General features: G+C 41.6%; 1 protein-coding gene across 37 annotated transcripts in view; it reads left to right on the top strand.

Annotated features, from left to right (window-relative positions):
- The window catches only part of CEP112 (centrosomal protein 112), a 406,171-nt gene that overhangs the window by 102,886 nt on the left and 284,300 nt on the right, over positions 1-18,985 (top strand). For all 37 annotated transcript variants that reach the window (XM_057713718.1, XM_057713712.1, XM_057713720.1 and 34 more), the window contains 2 exons: positions 899-958; positions 7,087-7,166. In XM_057713718.1, the coding sequence (XP_057569701.1) occupies positions 899-958; positions 7,087-7,166 (140 nt within the window). The remainder of the gene's footprint in view (positions 1-898; positions 959-7,086; positions 7,167-18,985) is intronic.

Below are 18,985 nucleotides of genomic sequence, written 5' to 3'. Positions count from 1 at the left end.
GCGCCATGTTCCAACCACTGGACCGCCAGGGGTGGGGTTAGGGATCTTTCCTTTTCTCTCATGGTCAAAAAGTACCAAGCACTGTTATATGATATAACTTTTTAAGCTCTTTATTGGAATATAATTACTTTATACTTGTGCCAGTTTTTGCGGTACACCAAAGTGAATCAGCTGTATTTATACATCTATCCCCATATCCCCTCCCTCCTGTGACTCCCCCCCACCCTCCCTGTCCCAGTCCTCTAAGGCATCATCCATCATCGAGTTGATCTCCCTTTGTTATACAGCAACTTCCCACTGGCTATCTATTTTACAGTTGGTAGTGTATCTATGTCAATGCTACTCTCTCACTTCGTCCCAGCTTCCCCTTCGCCCTCCCCACCAACCCTGTGTCCTCAAGTCCGTTCTCTACATCTGCATCTTTATTCTTGCCCTGTCACTGGGTTCATCAGTACCATTTTTTTAGATTCCATATGTATGCGTTAGCATACGGTATTTGTTTTTCTCTTTCTGGCTTACTGTATGCTCTGTATGACAGTCTCTAGGTCTATCCACCTCATTACATATATAACTTCAAACATTATTTTCACATTGATTCATTTGGTCATTTTTAAGTGATCTCCTAATTCTAAGGGTCAGAAAGTTTCTCTTTCACTGTAAAGTATGTACTTTTGAGAGTAGTAACATCAGCTAACTAAGGTTCCATGGCCTCCAGCATAAAGCTGTTCATGTGTCTATTTGTTGTTTAGAAAACTGGACAGGCAGGGCTCTCTTAATAATATGCAAAACTCAAGTAAGGTTTGTCATCAAAGAGATTGATTTATTTCATTAGATTACTAATTTTATTGACACTAGAAGCAATTTAAAGTATAATAAAGATAATATTTGTTATTCACAGGATCAAGAAAATAAGTTTCACATGGAGAAAAGTCACTTAAAACGCACCTATGAAAAAAAGGTAATATGTTTTTTGTGGGAAGCTATACGACATTTAAAACGGCAAATGAGGCAATTAGGAACGGGGGCTGATTTTTATAAAGCTATGCGTTCCAGCCCTTATAGTTCTAAGTTTATTTGTTAGCCAGTCATCAAATTTTGCTTCTTTATTTTTCATGTTTATAAACGGCTTCTTCAGTTTGATTCTTAATTATGTCAACATTAATACACCATTTCTGTTACATTTAGTGAGTGAAGAATATTATTATGTTCACCTCTTACCTCTCATAATAACCCTTTGACATTATATTTTCTTTCTACCAGTAAAAATATGATGTAATTGATGGGTGTTATTTTTCTGTTGTTGTATCATATGTGTAATAAAGAATTAAATAATTAACCAAGGAATATAAAACAGTGAAAGACTCGTCTACTACAATTGATCATTAAAAAATTGATAATTGTTTCTTGTGACTTAGAATAGTGACTGTTTCTACTGACACAGGCTGGTATCCTTGTTACCAGTAGTAAGTAGGGGTTTATTGACACAGTGTTAACACTTTTGGTGATAAGGTATAGAATTCTATAGGCCTGTGACTTTGAAACTTCAGTTTTGAATTTGTTTGCTGTATAACTGTAGTTGAAATAGCAAAGGTTTGTTGCTGCTTTTGTAATTATTTACAGTTCTAACATCCACCAAATTAATCCACTTGTAAAATACACACATAATGGAAAATGAGAAAAAGTTTACCCCTTCAACTAATTAAAAAACATACAAATTAAAATTAGACAGATTTTATAGCATCACATTCTTAAAACACGTTGTAATACCCCATCTTATCTATGCATCTCGTCACAGTAGACATGCATTAATGCTTTCACGCGCCGAGGTATCCCACTAGGCGCTGGACGCAGGGGAGGGGTTGAGGGTGAAAAAGCTGTAGATGCTGCTCTCCAGCAGCTTAACGTCTAGGAAGAAGGTTTCTGCCCTTTGGGAAAGTGAGTATTTTTCTGACGTGCATTGACCTGATGTGCTCTTTAAAATTATAATTGATTTTCTTATTGCTAACATTTTTTTCCCCTGCAGTTTTAACACAGCTCAATGCAAGACACTGAATATATTTCATGCCTATGAAATAATATCTGAACAGGGGGAGAAATACTGCTTTCGCTGAAATAAAGAATTTTTTCGGTTTCTACTCTTGAGCCATGCAGCTTCATAAAAATTTGACTTTCCCAGAGAAGACCATGTGCTATCATAAGCCTTGCGCCCCCATCGGAGGCGTCCACATCCTCTGGGTGTACCTGTTAGTCCTTTGTTCTGTCTTTGGGCAGGTGTCTGGCTCCCCGTCCACCAGGGACACCTTCCTGACCTCCTGCTCTGTTACACTCAGCAGTCAGCCCTCCTCCTGAGCGGCGGTGCTGCACGCCTGTGAGCCCCAAAAGGCCTGGTGCCAAGAGGAGACGCACTGACTAAACTGAAAGATTGTGTTCCTGCCCAAAGTTAAGTCCTCCTGTGGACTGTGGGTTACAGAGCTGGGGCTGGAGAGACAGCCTCTCCCACCACTGAGGAAACTCAGGTTTCTGCACCAGCCCCCGTGCCTGATGGACACACACCAGAAGCAGAGTGTTAGAGCTCAGTTCATCCCTAGCCGCCGCCTGCCTCCCCATCCTGTTTTGTGTCACGTCGGGACAGGCTTAGATCCTTTTAATTAGGCGTCATAACCACAGCTTTCCCTTCCCGTGAGCTAGCAAGGGGTCTCACTTTTAAATAACGTAACTGGTTAAAGAGTGTTCATTGTTTTTAGTGTAAATAAGATGTGTTTAAAATAGCAGCCATCTGTAAAGAAAAAGAAGCAGCGTTGTTCATATTGCATACATTCTAACACTGTTTGTACTGGAAGAGAATGTTGCTCAGCATGTCCCTTTTTGTTTTACAGTCGATCCATAATCTCCCCCTTTTAAACTGACATCTGTTCTTCTTTCTTTATTAAACCTGCTGTGATCTCAGTCCTTGAAGAGTTGATGTCTTGTATGCCCCTCAGGGAATATCCTCTTTGGCTGCTCAGAGAGCTGACGTAAATCTTACCTCGCGCCGGACTGTGTAACCGGAGAGCCAAGAGGGATGGATAGGGCTTTTGTTTGTTAGACGGTGGTACAGGTGTGCACATTCAGTAACTTCTGGTGTGAGACTAAGTTCTGAATATCTGTTGAGGAGGAGGAAATGCCATCTGAATGACATTACTTCCTCATGCCAACAAGAAAGCAGCATGAGAGAGTCTAACGTGTCTTTGAGGCAAGAGAAACAGTTAGCATCAGATGCTGTCCCTGATTTAAGCACACACGTTATCCAGTGGTCTTTTTTGATCTCTGGGGGCTATTGCCTGCTCTTAAGATCTTTGAACGTGAAACAAATAATAGGTAGTAAAACTAAATGTCATCGTTTGATGAACTGTCCTAATCTGTTAAATCAGGAAATGGTTAGGCTAAATGATTTTACTAGCAAGGAAACACCTGCCTGCTACAAATAACCTATTGCCTGTTTTCCAAACAGGCACCAGAGAGTTAAAAGATGGTGCTGTTTACTGAAAGTTCATGAGACAGATGTTAAGCATATATATCCTAAAACGTGCTAGAACTAAAATATCTACTTATAGTAATTCTGAGGTAACTGTGTCACAAATGAGATCTAAAGTCTGAGGGAGTTCAAAATTATTAGGAATAGTTATTCCAGTGTTTAGCATTTATATATAATTTTTTAAATTAGGTTAAAATAATTTAAAATTTACACAGTTTTACATGTATTGTATAGTGTTTCCCAATGACTTCTGGCCTGATTTTCTTTAAGAGCACAGGGGTCTTGAGTGAAGTTTTAAAAAATGAAATTGTGCAGTGAAATGATTTATAGACATCATGGCGCCCAATGCCAGTGTTTGTCATAGTAAGAAGCAGAGGTGGGTAGAGTGGTTATGGGACACAGTGGGGTCGTCGGCTGGTCCACGTGTGAGTCAGCCACAGTTCCACATGCTTTTTCATGCCATGATGTCTGTTGCCTTACATGTAGCAAATCTCTTTCTTGTTTATGCAAGCATGTCTTTCTTGATAACTTAAATTCTTAGGGTGCAAGGGAGTGAAATCTACTTTTAGTAAATGCCCAGCAACTGTGCTTCTGGGTACCTAAATAATCATTTATAGCAAACTCCCATCTTTGAGAAGATATGCCTTATCTTTAACTATCTGGTTTGTGTTTTCATTATTTAAATTCATTATTTAAGTTATTAAAATTCATTTTTGGTGCTAACAATATATAGTAGGGAAAGGATTGCAAGCGAGTCCGTTTAAGGCTTATCCCCACTGCCACGAGGACGTTCAGGAGGAAAGGCTGGCAGTAGCGTCATGGCTGCCACCCCCAGCTCTCTGGAATCTAGGTAGAAACTAAAAGTATAACCCCAAGGGGCCCTTAAGCATTCAATGCAAGTATATTCAATTAAGAACAAATAAACAAACAAACCCAGAACAGCATTTATTGACTGTTTCAGTCTGGGCCAATGTTGTGCTGAGTGCTGAGGATATAAAAATAAATGAGAAACAGCTGCTCGCTTTCAGGCCCGCCCCTCCCCCCCAGCTCAGAAGCCTGTGCGTTGACACATGCATGTTTCACTTGGAGGCAGGGTCGCATTCTCCCACCAGATAGTCCCACTCCTGCTTTAGAAATGTCCTCACAGTTTAGAAACAGTGAGTTAGATCACGGGGCTTGGCTAGCACAGGCCGGTCAGGAAGTGGCAGCTAAAACCTGACCGAGGTTAAGATGGAATTGCGAGTGGATAAGAAGTGCTTACAAGAACTCAAAATTCCTAGCAATTCAGGGGCTATTTTCTGGATGCACAGAGAGTCCACAGGGAGTTCCTGTATGTGGTGCGCTGGGTGTTCATAACAACCTTGGGTTGTCCAGGAATTGTCTGTAGCTAGAGTCTTCAGTCTGAGGAGGCCATGATGATAATTGACACTGCTGAGCATCTGTTATGTTCCCAAAATTGTGCTAAGAGCTTTATCTGGAGTCACTTATTAACTCACCACACGTTTTGAAAAATATTCTCTCTGTTTTCATCTTCATTTTACTAAAGAGGTGACTGAGGCACAGAGCGCCTGTCGAGTAGCTGGCAAAGAAGCAGGGCGAGAACCCGTGTGGTCTAACCCCAGAGCTCGCTCTCATAATCATTGTGTAACTCTAGGTAGATTTTTCTCAAAATTGGTTAACGTTTTGATGTTTTCGCCAAAGGGGGTAAATCTCAAATATGCTATCATGCGGAGAGTCCCGAGTCCCAGAAAAAAAAGCTAAGCAGGAAATCGAGGGGAAACCCTGCGAGCACAGCTCATTGGAGGCCTGGGCAGGAACTCTGCTCACGGCTCCTGCGAGGTTTCCACGTAGCGTGTGGTTTCGGGGCCCTGAAACCTGGTCTGCGGGTCGATGGAAAACCTCCCCAGACCCTCCTGGGAATCTCCGGGGAACTGGATTTTCGCTGCAGCTCTGAGGAGACCTCGCTAGGAGATGTGGAACTCAAGCAAAGTTACACCCCCTGTATTTTTTTGTCAAGCACCAAATCTGGACACATAATACCATGTTTAAGAGTGAGTAAGAGAAAGTAGCCAAAATGGGGTCTGTGGAAAAAATACTGTGGAGCAAAGGGGTGAGAGCATGATATAGGTGACTCAGAGAAAGGCGTTTCTTTAAAAGAAAACATTAAGAAATTCATCCATAGAATCCCAGAAGCTATGATGTCTGTGGAGGAGAAACAGGTACCACAAGGAAAGAACAGGCTGAGGTGCAGATGGAGGTGGTTTTCACCCTGGCCACCACCATTGGAGCAGCCGGTGGAAGCTGTTTGATCAAATATTGTCATGGAAAACCAAGCAATTGTTTTTATTTATTTACTTATTTTACTAAAACATTGAGGGGAAAAAAATACAAGAGAATTATAATAGGAAAAGGCCAAAGAATATAGGAATTTTAAGTTAAATAGGTCTCTGTCCAAACAAAAAATAGCTAACTAAATACAGGTATTTTTGAGGAGCACTGATTCAAATGTTTGAAAACGTTTATGATTGTGTGTGTGAGAGTGTGTGTGAGTGTGTGTGTGATTGTGTGTGTGAGTGGGTGTGTGATTTGTGGGTGTGTGATTGGGTGGGGTGTGATCGTGTGTGTGCGATTGTGTGTGGGTATGTGATTGTGAGATAGTGTGTGTAGGTGTGTGAGATAGTGTGTGTAGGTGTGTGAGCGCATGTGTGTGATTGTGTGTGGGAGTGTGTCTGGGAGTGTGTGATTGGGTGGGGGTGTGATTGTGTGTGTGTGTTGTTGATTTTGCTCCTCTCACCCCTCTCTCGCCTCCTGTGCCCACCAGGTGTCCTGGGCACCCCACCTGGGCTGCCAGCAGGTGTGTGCCGGGTACCCCCTCCGCAGCGAGTGGCTTGGGTGTCCCTCCCTGCGGGCTGGGCTCTGCACCTCAGCTGCCTCCTGGTGGCCTGCAGCTGCTGATCTACCCCTCCTCCAGCTGCAGCACTTTCCTCCCAGTTTTAGATGGGCCCCTGCTGGCTGTGCTTATCTCGTCTGCACACTAGGGCCTTTCTGTGAAGAGGAACATCTATTCGGCCCTCACTCTTCTGGGGGCCGTCCCGCCTGTTCAAAGTGTGCCACACCTGGGAAAGAGATTCTCAGGGTGGCGGGACCCCCCCAGGTGGTTGTATAGATCATTATTTCATCATAACCAGTGTGTGTTTGGGGAGTATAGACACATTATTTACTGTATTCTCCAGTAGCTTCTTAGATTATTTTCCTTTGGTTAATATGTAATGTTAAAAAAAATTTAAAAGTGATTCCTCCCTTTTTGAATTTCTTACACATCAGTTTATTTTACAGGGAATCCACATGCAGGTACATTTAAACAATGATTAACTTTGACCAGAAAATTATTATTGGAAGAATAGTGTTAAAATAATTCTATGGTAAATGATCATAGCTAACCAAGCCTCTATCTTGAAACATCTAAATCTAATTTTATATTAAAGTGGATTTAAGGTTACTGTTTCATTGTATTTCTCCTTTGAGGAAACTTGACTTGCCTTTTAGTAAATTTTATGTCTTTGTCATGGCAGGTTCATGACTTGCAGACTGAACTTGATAAAGAAAAAGAAGATGCTCAAAAGAAAAGCCATAAGTTTGAGGAGGCTTTGAAGTGAGTAAAGTTGTAATATATTTAATTAAAAAGTACTCTTATTCTAAACTGTGAGCCAAATTAAGTAACTAAAATGCAAACATTATAATATTTTTATCATAAACTTGCTGTGGTTTAGTTTGAGTCAGTTTTCCATCATGAATCTCTATTTTCAGAATTTATTACTAGACAGTAAAATTTTTTAAAAAGGAAAAAAAAAATCAGTTCAGCTGTTTTTAAGTGATAGGAATGTAAGAAAGAGAACTTAGTGGTTTCAGATGCTTTCTTCCTCAAATGAAAACAGACTTAAAAACAATAACAACAATAAGATTTAGATCTTAGGACATTTAGAAATTCCTCTGTAGATTTTTTGGGAGGAATTTGGGTAATGAAACTTTTCAGATGTTATATTAAAAATGGACTACTATAGATGATCCAGGACTTTGAAAAAAGATTGGATGCAAAGATCGAAAAGTTGCAAGAAAAGTTTACCAAAGACCTAAAAGAATTAAAGAACAAACAAACAGAGATATGCAACACAAATAACTGAAATGAAAAATACACTAGAAGGAACCAATAGCAGATTAACTGAGGCAGAAGAGCGAGTAAGTGACCTGGAAGACAGAATGGTGAAAATCACGGATGCGGAAAAGAATAAAGAAAAAAGAACGAAAGGAACTGAAGACAGCCTAAGAGACCTCTAGGACAACGTTAAATGCACCCACATTCGCATTATAGGGGTCCCAGAAGGAGACGAGAGAGAGAAAGGACCCGAGAAAATATTGGAAGAGATGATAGTTGAAAACTTCCCTACCATGGGAAAGGAAACAGCTACCCAAGTCCAGGAAGCACAGAGAGTCCCAGGCAGGATAAACCCAAGGAGAAACATGCCAAGACATATAGTAGTCAAATTGACAAAAATTAAAGACAGAGAAAAGTTATTAAAAGCAACAAGGGAAAAACAACAAATAGCATACAAGGGAACTCCCATCAGGGTAACAGCTGATTTCTCAGCAGAACCTCTGCAAGCCAGAAGGGAGTGGCATGATATATTTCAAGTGATGAAAGGGAAGAACCTCCAACCAAGAATACTCTACCCAGCAAGGATCTCATTGAGATTCAACAGAGAAATCAAAAGCTTTACGGACAAGCAACAGCTAAGAGAATTCAGCACCACCAAAGCAGCCCTACAACAAGTGCTAAGGGAACTTCTCTAAGCGGGAAACATAAGAGAAGAAAAGGACCTACAGAAACAAAAACAAAAATGGACCACTATACAGGCATCATTTAGCAAAGGTTTATGTCTTATGATATGTAAACATACACACTGAAATGTTATATTTTATGTCTTTTCCAATCATTTACTAAGTTAATTAGGCCCTACTTATCACTGGCTATTATCCTACAGTTTTTAGCTGGAAAACATTGATTTGTTCAGTGAATGTTGCTTCCTCACCATGTTTCAGGCGATGTATGATTCTTTCCTGGAGGGCCTGTGTTATAGTCTAGTTGGGAAGATATTCAAGCACTTTGGCAGTTACAGGACAGAGTGATAAGAAGGCCAGCGGGGTACCTGCCCTGGGAAAGTGATTTAGGAAGGGAAGCTCACTTGGGCATAGTGTATCTACTCAGTCCCAGTGAATCAGCAAATTCTGTTTCTTGTGCCTTTCCAAACCTCCAAAGAGGAATAATTGAGAGAAAGGCCGAAAAGAATATCTGGGACCAAAGAAACCTGGTATCAAATTATTCCTGGGAAGATTGCAGAGCTGTTCCCTTTCCTTCACTCTGCTTGTGGGTAAAATGTCCAGCACGGGTTTCGGATCAGGACCTCCTGAAACAGTCATGTGCTGTGACGGCACAGGCTGCCAGCTTCCTACCTGTGCCAGGACGTGGGGCTCTTTTGTTCACATCGCCACATAGGAATCAGATGAAATTAGAGAACTGTAATGTTCGTTAAACATTAAGTCAGATAACTGTATTTTATGCTTCAACTTGAGTAATGACACAGCCAGGGCAGCCTTGCTTTAAGGATGGGATGCCCTCCCTTTATCCCTCATTCATTCTTTTTTTTTTTCCTCCTTAAAATGTTGGTTCACAACTTTCTTCATCTATTCAACTTCCCTCACTTTCATTTCTTTTTTGTTCTACCTCCTCTTTTGTAATTTCTTTATTCTTTTTCCATTAGCTTGTTGATGTGTATTTTATACCCATAAAGGAAGAGGTAATTCCTCCAAATAACAGCAAATCAACAAACACTTGTTTAGTACCTACAATGTCTATATATTGTAGTACATACAAAAAAAAAAATAGAAGGTTTAGAAGCTACAGCTCAAGATGTAACCCTGTTCTTAACAGTTTTATAGTCCAGGGTAGGCATGTCAGGTCCCTAGAGTATTAGGTATCAAGTCGTTGACATAAGTGCAGTTGTAAGTAAGAAAGACTGCCGTTGGGGAACTGGGAGTTGATGTGTAAAACAGCGTGGTCTTTTAATGTTCACTGGTGGACAGTGAAAATGCCCTGAAGCCTCCGTGTTTTCTATATACAACGTAATCTATTTAAGGCGTTAGAGGTCTTTACCAAAATACCAAATGTTACTTGGAGTTAAGAAAAGCTCGCTTAGATTGTTAATAACATTGCCTAGTGGCTCTGATCCCTCCATTCCCTGCGTAGGCGATGTCTTCACGTCCACTAAGTGTCAGCATGACCTTAACAAGATAGCATCTGCTGTAGCAGCAGTAACCTGGTCTGAAAGTAGCAGAATAAGTTATCGTGTGGTCTGAGCTCAAAGTACACAGCACAGCCTGGCCGTTTTCCCAAAGGAACGTGTTCCGGGGGCAACTGCTGCTGCTTTTCGATCTAAGGATCGTGTTAGTCCCAGTTGGTCCGGGGACAAGTCTCTGTTTCTAAAGGACAGGTATGTGACCTGGGGATTTGCCATGATCGTTAGCAATTTCTCTGTAATAAAAATACACACAAAGGTGGAAAACCTCACTTTTGGTGGTATTCACTCACCCGTTCGTTCACTCAGTAGGGTTTCTTTCTTCTGTGCGTGTTGAGGGTGTGGTGGGGGGTGTCAGGGAGCTGGACTCCACGTGTGAGTCCGTGTGCCTGTGGATGCCTGTTAAGGGTGTTCAGAGCTCAAGTTGACGCTTCGGGCCCTGTTGGTATGCAGGAGGGACACCGATCTGAAGTCAGCACTTGCTGTGAGTGTAATTCCTAAAGCTACTTTGCCGACTTGTTACTGTTTTTCAGAAAAAAAAAAAAAAAAAAAACCAAACCAAAAAAACCCAACAGTTTAATGTTACTGACTTACCACTTACAATTTTCATGCTACACATATCCTAAACATTTTTTGTTTCCTATTTCATTTTTGTTGCAGAAAATATTCTAATAACCTCCGGTAACTGAAAACTGTCTGAAACTATAACTGTAAATGGCATGAACTGTATTGCTCGTTGTTCAGAGATAAGTGATGAAAGTGAACGGGAAACTGAGTAACGAATGGCAGACTACCATAGCTACCAGAATAATTTGGTGTAACTCTTTGAAGGACTAACGTTGAAAAGTGTGTTGCTTTTGGAGGAGTTAAAATCTATGAACAACAGATGTAGATAGTATAGATCTGGTTTATCCCTTTTTTGATATTTATATGTTTACAGAATTTGATTTCTAATTTTTTGATCCTGTAAAAACAGTAAAGCATTGTTCCGAGATATTGTATAAGTTAACTATTTCAAAGCATTCAGTGAAACATTCCAAGGTCAGCTTTTCGATGGATACCTTTTTCAAACTGCTCTCTGGCAATATAAGACAAAACTGTCTTGAAACATTTATTCTGATTCATTTTAACTTTTTTTGTATTGTCAATTGTAAACATCATAAATATTTGTACTCTGACACATATCTGTAAGCTTTCTGTTTTTCAGTTATTACCGAAAGTGAGCAGTGGTATAATTTCACTAGAACGGGCTACAAAATCGGTCTTCAAACGATACGGTTAGGAACCACCCTACAGGAAGCAAGCCCTTGTTTAACTAAAACATACTGTTTCCGTCGCAGTTGCCAGCATTTACATGTGCATGTATACGTGACTGTGTGTGAATGTAGCCACACAAATAAAACCTTTACGGGGTTTAGAAAAATACAGAAAGAGAAGACAAATTTAAATCTGAGCCGTAACCTCTCAGGCTGAGGCTTTGATGTTACTAAAGCATACAAACATGCATTTTTTGTCAATAGGAGGTGTCTCATGAAACCTGGATATTTCGTTAGTCCCCTTTTATTTTATTTTCTTAAAGCTCTTTATTGGAGTATAATTGCTTTACACCGTTGTGCCAGTTTCTGCTGTACACCAAAGTGAATCAGCTGTATTTATACATATATCCTCATATCCCCTCCCTCCCTGACTCCCTCCCACCCTCCCTGTCCCAGCCCTCTAAGTCATCACCCATCATCGAGTTAATCTCCCTGGGCTATGCAGCAGCTTCCCACTAGCCATCTGTTTACATTTGGTGGTGTGTGTGTGTCAATGCTACTCTCTCACTTCGTCCCAGCTTTCCCTTCACCCCACACCCCCACCCTGTGTCCTCAAGTCCGTTCTCTACATCTGCATCTTTATTCTTGCCCTGTCACTGGGTTCATCAGTATCGTTTTTTTAGATTCCTTATATATGAGTTAGCGTACGGTATTCGTTTTTCTCTTTCTGACTCACTTTGCTCTGGATGACAGTCTCTAGGCCCATCCACCTCACTACAGATAACTCAACTTCATTCCTTTTTATGGCTGAGTAATACTCCACAGTATCTACGTGCCACCTCTTCTTTATCCATTCATCTGTTGAATGGGAGAAAATACTTGTCAACAAAGCAACAAAGCAACGGACAAAGGATTAATCTCCAAAATATACAAGCAGCTCATGCAGCTCAATATCAAAAAAGCAGATAACCCTGTCCACACGTGGGCGGAAGACCTGAACAGACATTTCTCCAAAGAAGCCGTGCACACGGCCAACAAGCCCATGAGGAGCTGCCCAGCATCCCTTGTCACTAGTCCCCTTTTAGTTCATTATCTTGAATGTTTGTCACAAGTGCTTTGTAGCCCTGAAACCGGTGTCTAGCTGACTTTTTGCAAGTTTATATAATGCGCAAAATGTAGATACATGAGATACTTGATTATGTATAACTCTATGTTATACTTGATTGTATACATATCTTTGATTATACTTAGAAATGTCTGTTAAGTTTGCTCTGGTTTAGACTTTGCTGTCAATAAGTATACTATAAGGAAAAGTGAAACGGTGGCTTATTGTACCCTTATAATTTTTAAATAACTTTTTAAAGCTAGGTGATAGAGTTCAATGGTTTGAAATATGAAACATGGGAAACGTGAGTGTATAGGGAAAAGCTCCCCCCGTAGGAGTTCTCTCGCTGCACGTTTCCTCCTGGGAGGGGGCACTGTGAGCAGTTCCCTGCGTACCCTTTCCTATGGAAGCGTCGATGCTCTTTCCCCGCCATCCCCTCCCCTGTACGCTGCACGTGTCAGCAGATCTTGGAGGTTATTTCATGTGAGGACATAAAGAGCTTCCCCATTCTATTTTGTGTATTTGATATACTTTATTTCAGTAATTCTTTATTGATGGACATGTGATGAGAGTGTTTCCATTTGTCTGGTTTGATTTTCACGTGTAAATCTGTGGTCCATTTGGAACCTATCCAGCGTAGGCTGTGAGATGTGGATCCTGTCGCTTTGCTTTCTGTCAAACGGTCACCCAGTCGTCTCAACATCAGTCATTTAATGATCTGGCCTTCCCTCATCAGGGTTCTGCCGCGGTACATTGGACTTGAGTCTAGACTCTGGTTGTGTTTGAGGCTCTGGACGTGCTTGGGCCAGGTCCATACTCCTCTAATTCCTACTGTTTAAAGATGATGTGTAGTGTCCAGTCAGATTCCTTATCCCGTTACTCTCTGCTTCTTCAGAATCTTCCTTTTTTTATTGTTTACATTTTTCCATTGGAGATTTATAATTAGCTTGTCTAGTTAAAAAAAAAAAACCATTAGTTTTTTTGTTAATGTTGCTGAAGAGATGTAGTTCAACAAAGGAAGAAGTGACATCTTTTAACGTTGGACCTGCCCACACGGAACGTGACGGGCCTCCCTTTGCTCAGGTCTGCCTCCGTGCCCTTCTGCAGCTACATCCTGTTCCGAAACAGACATTGTTTGTGAGGAATTTGTGTTACTGAACTATCACAAGTTGGTTCTTTTATATTAAGTGTGTATTTTGACTATCGATTAGGGTATGTGTTGTGAAGCTTAAAATACATAGGGAGTTGTACATTCTGGAGCTTGGGATGTGGATTTTAAACTCTGTGCTTTGGGTCATACCATGTACTTTTGCATGAAAAATGTAAAACTCTTGTGGGCATCGCTGGCTTTGTTTATACTTCGGTAGCCATTCAATGCCTTGATACATCCTTTTAATCAAATTCATATATTGATTCCTCCCAACATATAGTTTGTTCCAGGGACTTTGTGGTACTGAGTATAAAGTGCCTAAGAAAGCAGACAAGGTCTCTGCCGTGGCCACGGTCCATGGCTGCACAGATGTCCCGATGTGAGCCGCACCGAGCCGGCGTGTTAGCTCAAGATACTGTGTCAGTGCCCACAGGACACAGGGCACCTTCACAGAGACGCTGGGTGGCACTCAGTGTGTTTTCCCTGCTTTGCTTGATAACATGAGGTATTCTTGGTTTTATTTTATTTACTTCATGTAAATTAGGTATTTTGCCTCCTATTGAAGAAGGCATTGTCGGGATTGCTGCATTGTGTGTCAAAGTAGAAATTTTGTAATGAGGGAAAAAATGAAGTGTTTCCGTCACTATTTCGGGAGTTAGGGCAGTAATTTATAGGAGGTCCAGAAGCAGTCTTCTTAGCCTTCTGTGTCCATAACATCTTTAAAACTCAGTCGCCCGAGGGCCTCCTGATCACCTCACTGCTCACCCGGCTTCCGCTTGCTGGTTGCCGTCAACTCCGATGTCCAGAGTGCACGTGTTCCTCCTCAGAGTAAGGTTTTCCTCTCTTCGTGTGTACAGAAGAAAATCAGTGTTTTCTCTTCCAGAGGCTGACCTAATAGAATGTCTTTAAAGCAACTCAACTTTTCCTTCTGAAGAAAAGTAATCTTGGAGATTCAAACACAAAGTCTTATTTTCATCATGGGATTTCTATCCAGAAGTTTTTAGCATGCTACTGATTTTTTGTAGTTCTGATTCCAAATAGCACTATGAGTTTTAAATGCTTTCAGGATCATATCATTTAAATAATGGGTGAACATAGGAAAAGTAAATAACTAATTTTTATTAGAGTTTATTTCAGCAAGTTAGTAGTTCCTGTATTTATAATACATAGATATAGTGAACTTATTACAAGAAACAGCAAATAAAATAGTCGTATTTTTAAAACAGACTGAAATAGCTTATAGTATAAGCAAATGTTAACATATAATTGAAATTAAAACGTAACATAAGCATGTAAAGAAGGGTGGATATTCTTGTACCAGAAATAAAATTATTTCTGTATTTAAATTCTAAAGCTCCCTTGACCTGACCTCTGTCAGGTGGCCCTGGGAGGCATCTGAGTTCAGTGCACGCTAAGAGCATGGACTCTGGGTACAGCAGTCGCGGGCCTAGGTTCCAGCTCAGATCACCAGCCTGCGACCTTGGGCATGGTGCGCGGCCTGTGTGACTGGTCCTGACAACTGTAACACGAGGATGATGAGAATACCTTCCTCCTGAGATTTGTAGCGGGCTTAGAATAGTTAATACGAAGCCCTGTGAACAGTGCCTGTTGTGTATGTGTGTTAGCGCTTTTATTTTATTTCTCATCTTGTGAAGGACACAAACAAGTTCATCAGAAGAAGTTATCTTTTCCTGGCACAGTTTTTTTAACAGCTTTATTGAGGTTTAATTATCACCCCATAGAATTTACTCAGTTTAAGCATACAGCTCACTGATTTTTAGTACATTTAGGTGTGCCACGATCACTGTAGTTCAATTTTAGAACATTTGCATCATCCCGAAAAGAGCCCTTGTGGCAGCAAATTTTAGAAGGAAAGAATCATGGTTGATTTTTTCCTGACCAAAAGAAATAAGTAATAAGGGACAGGATCTTCAGTAGTTACTTTGCAGAAAATGCTAACTGGTCCCTTCTCGTTGTGACCCTCAGTGAAGGCTGAAATCATGGTATTAAGATGTGTTTTGGCATTTTGTGGAGACGTGATGTGTTGGCTCCAGGTTAACTGTCTGATGTTTGAACTTTGATGCAAGGATGAATTTAGAAACACATTCTGTGTGTGAGCGTGCCCACGCCCGTGCATGTGTGTGTGCATGTGTGTGCGTGGAGATACGCTGAAAGGGACCTGGAGATACACATGTGCCAGACGGCTGGGGTGATGTCCATGTTCTCCTGTGTCTACTTCTGTATACTCTGAATCTCCTCCAATAAGAATATTGGATGTTACTTTTGTAGCTTAAAACAATAATAAAGACAGAAGAAACCAATAAAGATTTTCTAAGGAAGAATTATAAACATTAATGATGGTTATCTTTAATAGGTGAGCATCTGGGATTTTAAAAAATTTCTCTCCATTTTGCCTGTTCTAAAATAACTGCAATCCAGCAACTCCTCCGACTCTTGAGGAGTTTCAGCTTGTCTCAAATCACTTAGCACCAGGCAGGGTAGGCTGTGAGCTCAGGCAGTCTCTGGACTACCTGATCTCTAATTATTTTGGGGTTTTGACTGGAAAAACCTTTTTTGTATCTCTTATAATAAAAGGATAGGTGATAAAGTTGATATTCCATTTTTTGTTTGTTTGTTTTTGTTTTGTTTTGTTTTGTTTTTACACGTGAGAATTTTTCTCACCTAGGATGGAAGGACACTGCCACAGCATTTTAGGAGAGGTTCTTAGGAGGTCAGTAGAATACAGACTATGAAATACGGCTTTCTAATAAGTGTAAAATTAGGCTATTTTAAATGAAAGAACAAGGTATTTTCCATGAAAGGTTATATATTACATTTTAACTATGCCCTAAGTTTTCTTACTGTGGAAATTTAGAGGTAGTTCATAGATTCATTTTCAAATTTTAATTTATCAATCTTTTTTTGTAAACCTGAATCTGATTTTAGCACACATATTTTGATTCCTGATGTTAGAGCAGATTACTGTGCACTGGTTACCAATCCCTAGGGAGGACTCCAAATACTGAAACCGAGCAGGACCCTGTGGGGCTCCTGGGCACAGAGCCTCTCTGTCCCCTGTCTCTTGTTTGCAGGTAACAGACTGCAGCTTCCACGACCTTCCCTGGGCTCCAGAGCTCGGATTCCAACAGTTACTGATCAGGGAAGGGAGGGGCTGCAGGGACAAGGGAGGAGCAGCCCGGACACAGCAGTGCAGCCTTGGGGCAGGTCCTGGTGCCCCTCAAGGGACACACAGAGCAACACCTTTAAGAACTAAAACCCCCACCAAATGGAAGATGTTTCAGAGAGAAGGTCCCAGTTTGATAACCTCAGCAGGAGACCACCTGAGGCCAGGGTAAAGGAGTGCAGGCCCTGCACACACCCTGATCCTTATCAGAAGCCCCACCCTTAAACCACTGCTATAAAACTCCTCACCAGATCCCCCTGGGTTGAGACACACAGTTTTTCAGGGCACAAGCCCACTGTGTCTCCCCTTTGCCTGGCAAAGCAATAAAGCTATTCTGTTCTACTTCACCCAAAACTCTGTCTCTGAGATTCGATTCGACACCGGTGCACAGAGGCCAAGTTTTTGGCATCACTATCTGGAGGAAAGCAAAGGTCATCACAATGCCAGCCGCCAGGGCTAGAAGTCCAGACACTTCTGCCAACTGCATCTTGGCACAGGAGTCAGCAAGAAGAACGCAGTCAGGCACTGAATGGAGCAAGCTTCACTTACACAGAGAAGAGCCGGAGAAGATCAGCTTGTGTGGTGGGCATCAGCCCTGGGGCACCGGGTCTCTCTTGTCGGCTGACGCAGGACACGGTGGGGGTGGGTTTGCTTCCCCGTCCTCTGCTCCCCTGGAGAGGCCCGTCCCCTGCCTGCGAGGACAGGTGACAGTGGGGTTGGACAGGTGCCCTGTGATGCACACACTTTGAGCCAAGAAGAAAGAGCTGGAGCAGGGAAGCGTATCCACACACGAGGGCATCAGCCCGGCCAGGCTTTGTGGGCTCTTTGTCTCTTGTAAGGAAGCCTGCCAGGCCCCAGGGCTGTCCTCACGCAGCTGAGTGGTCGGAGGACTGCATGCAGGAGGCCACCTTGCCCGACACCGAGGTGGCCTAGTGTTGGGTGGGTAGAATCTTGTGCCTGAGCTGTTCTTTATGGAGAGTAAAATCCCTGGCAGGGCTGAGAATATCATCGATTTGAGTAACAAGAAGCTGGAAGCAGAAAAGTAAGGAAGATGCAGGCACAGTAATAGTCCTCATAAGAGACAGAGGACACTGTGAAGGTGGTGAGTCTGTGAGAGTGAGTGCCACCCCTGGAAATGCTGTCCCAGCACCTGTATTTCACCCAGGGTCAGGGTCACTTCCACAGGCAACATCCAAGACACAGACTGATGGAAAAGCTGCACTGTTTTATATTTTTATTCCATGTGGAAGTAACTTAATTGTTGAATGAATGGAAACATGAAGTATGAATATTGAATTTTTATATACTCTTCCATGGTTTCAGAAGATACAAATTTAAAGATGTTTAACTTATTAAGTATAATTAAATAATGCTGCAGTGAACATGGGAATGCAGATATATTTTTGACTTAGGGTTTTTGATTCATTTTCATATGTTTTAGAAGTAGAATTGCTGGATCATATGGTAGTTCTATTAAAAATTTTTTTTTCAGGATCCTTCATGCTGTTTTTCCATAATTCAGCCATTATTTCTTTTTTTTTAAATTAAATTAAACTAAATTAAATTAAATTATTTTTGGCTGCGTTGGGCCTTCGTTCCTGTGCATGGGCTTTCTCTAGTTGTGGCGAGCGGGGGCTGCTCATCCTTGCGGTGCGCGGGCTTCTCATTGCAGTGGCTCTAGGCACACGGCCTCAGTTGTTGTGGCGAGCGGGTTCTAGAGCTCAGGCTCCGTAGTTGTGGGGCACGGGCTTAGTTGCTCCGTGGCATGTGGGATCTTCCTGGCCCAGGGATCAAACCAGTGTCCCCTGCATTGGCAGGTGGATTCTTAACCACTGCGCCACCAGGGAAGTCCCCATTATTTCTTTAAACATGCTTTCTGCCCCCTTCTCCCAATCGTCTCCTTCTGAAAATCCAGTAATTCACAAGTTGGTTCTTTTGATGGTATTTCATAGCCCATGCAGGTTTTCCTTTGTTCTCCTCGCCTCTGACCGGGTAATTTCAAAGTTCCTGTCTTGTATCTCACAGATTCCTCTGCTTGGTTCATTCTGCTGTCGATGCTTGAACTGCATTTTTATTTCATTCGTTGTATCCTTAAACTCTAGAGTTTTTTAAAATTATTTCTATTTGTTAGACTTGTTTTGCTTGTGTATTGTTTTCCTGATTTCACTGAACTGTCTGTGCTTTCTTATATCTTATTGAGTTTCCTTAAAGTAGCTATTTTATATGCTTTATTGGATAAATCACAGCTCTCCGTGTCCTTGGGGTCAGTTACTAGAGATTGTGACCTTTTGGCGGTGTCACGTTCCCTTGGTTTTTCACATTCCTTGAGGTTTTGTGTTGCTGTCCTCACGTTTGAAGCAGCTGTCGCCTACGAGGGGCCCTTACTCACTGCCTTTGAAGAGGAAAGGGGCTCTCAAGCTCTGCTG

The sequence above is a fragment of the Hippopotamus amphibius genome, chromosome 17 (assembly GCF_030028045.1).
Source record: "Hippopotamus amphibius kiboko isolate mHipAmp2 chromosome 17, mHipAmp2.hap2, whole genome shotgun sequence".
In the NCBI taxonomy this organism is placed as follows: domain Eukaryota; kingdom Metazoa; phylum Chordata; class Mammalia; order Artiodactyla; family Hippopotamidae; genus Hippopotamus; species Hippopotamus amphibius.
This window is presented reverse-complemented; position numbering and strand designations above follow the sequence as displayed.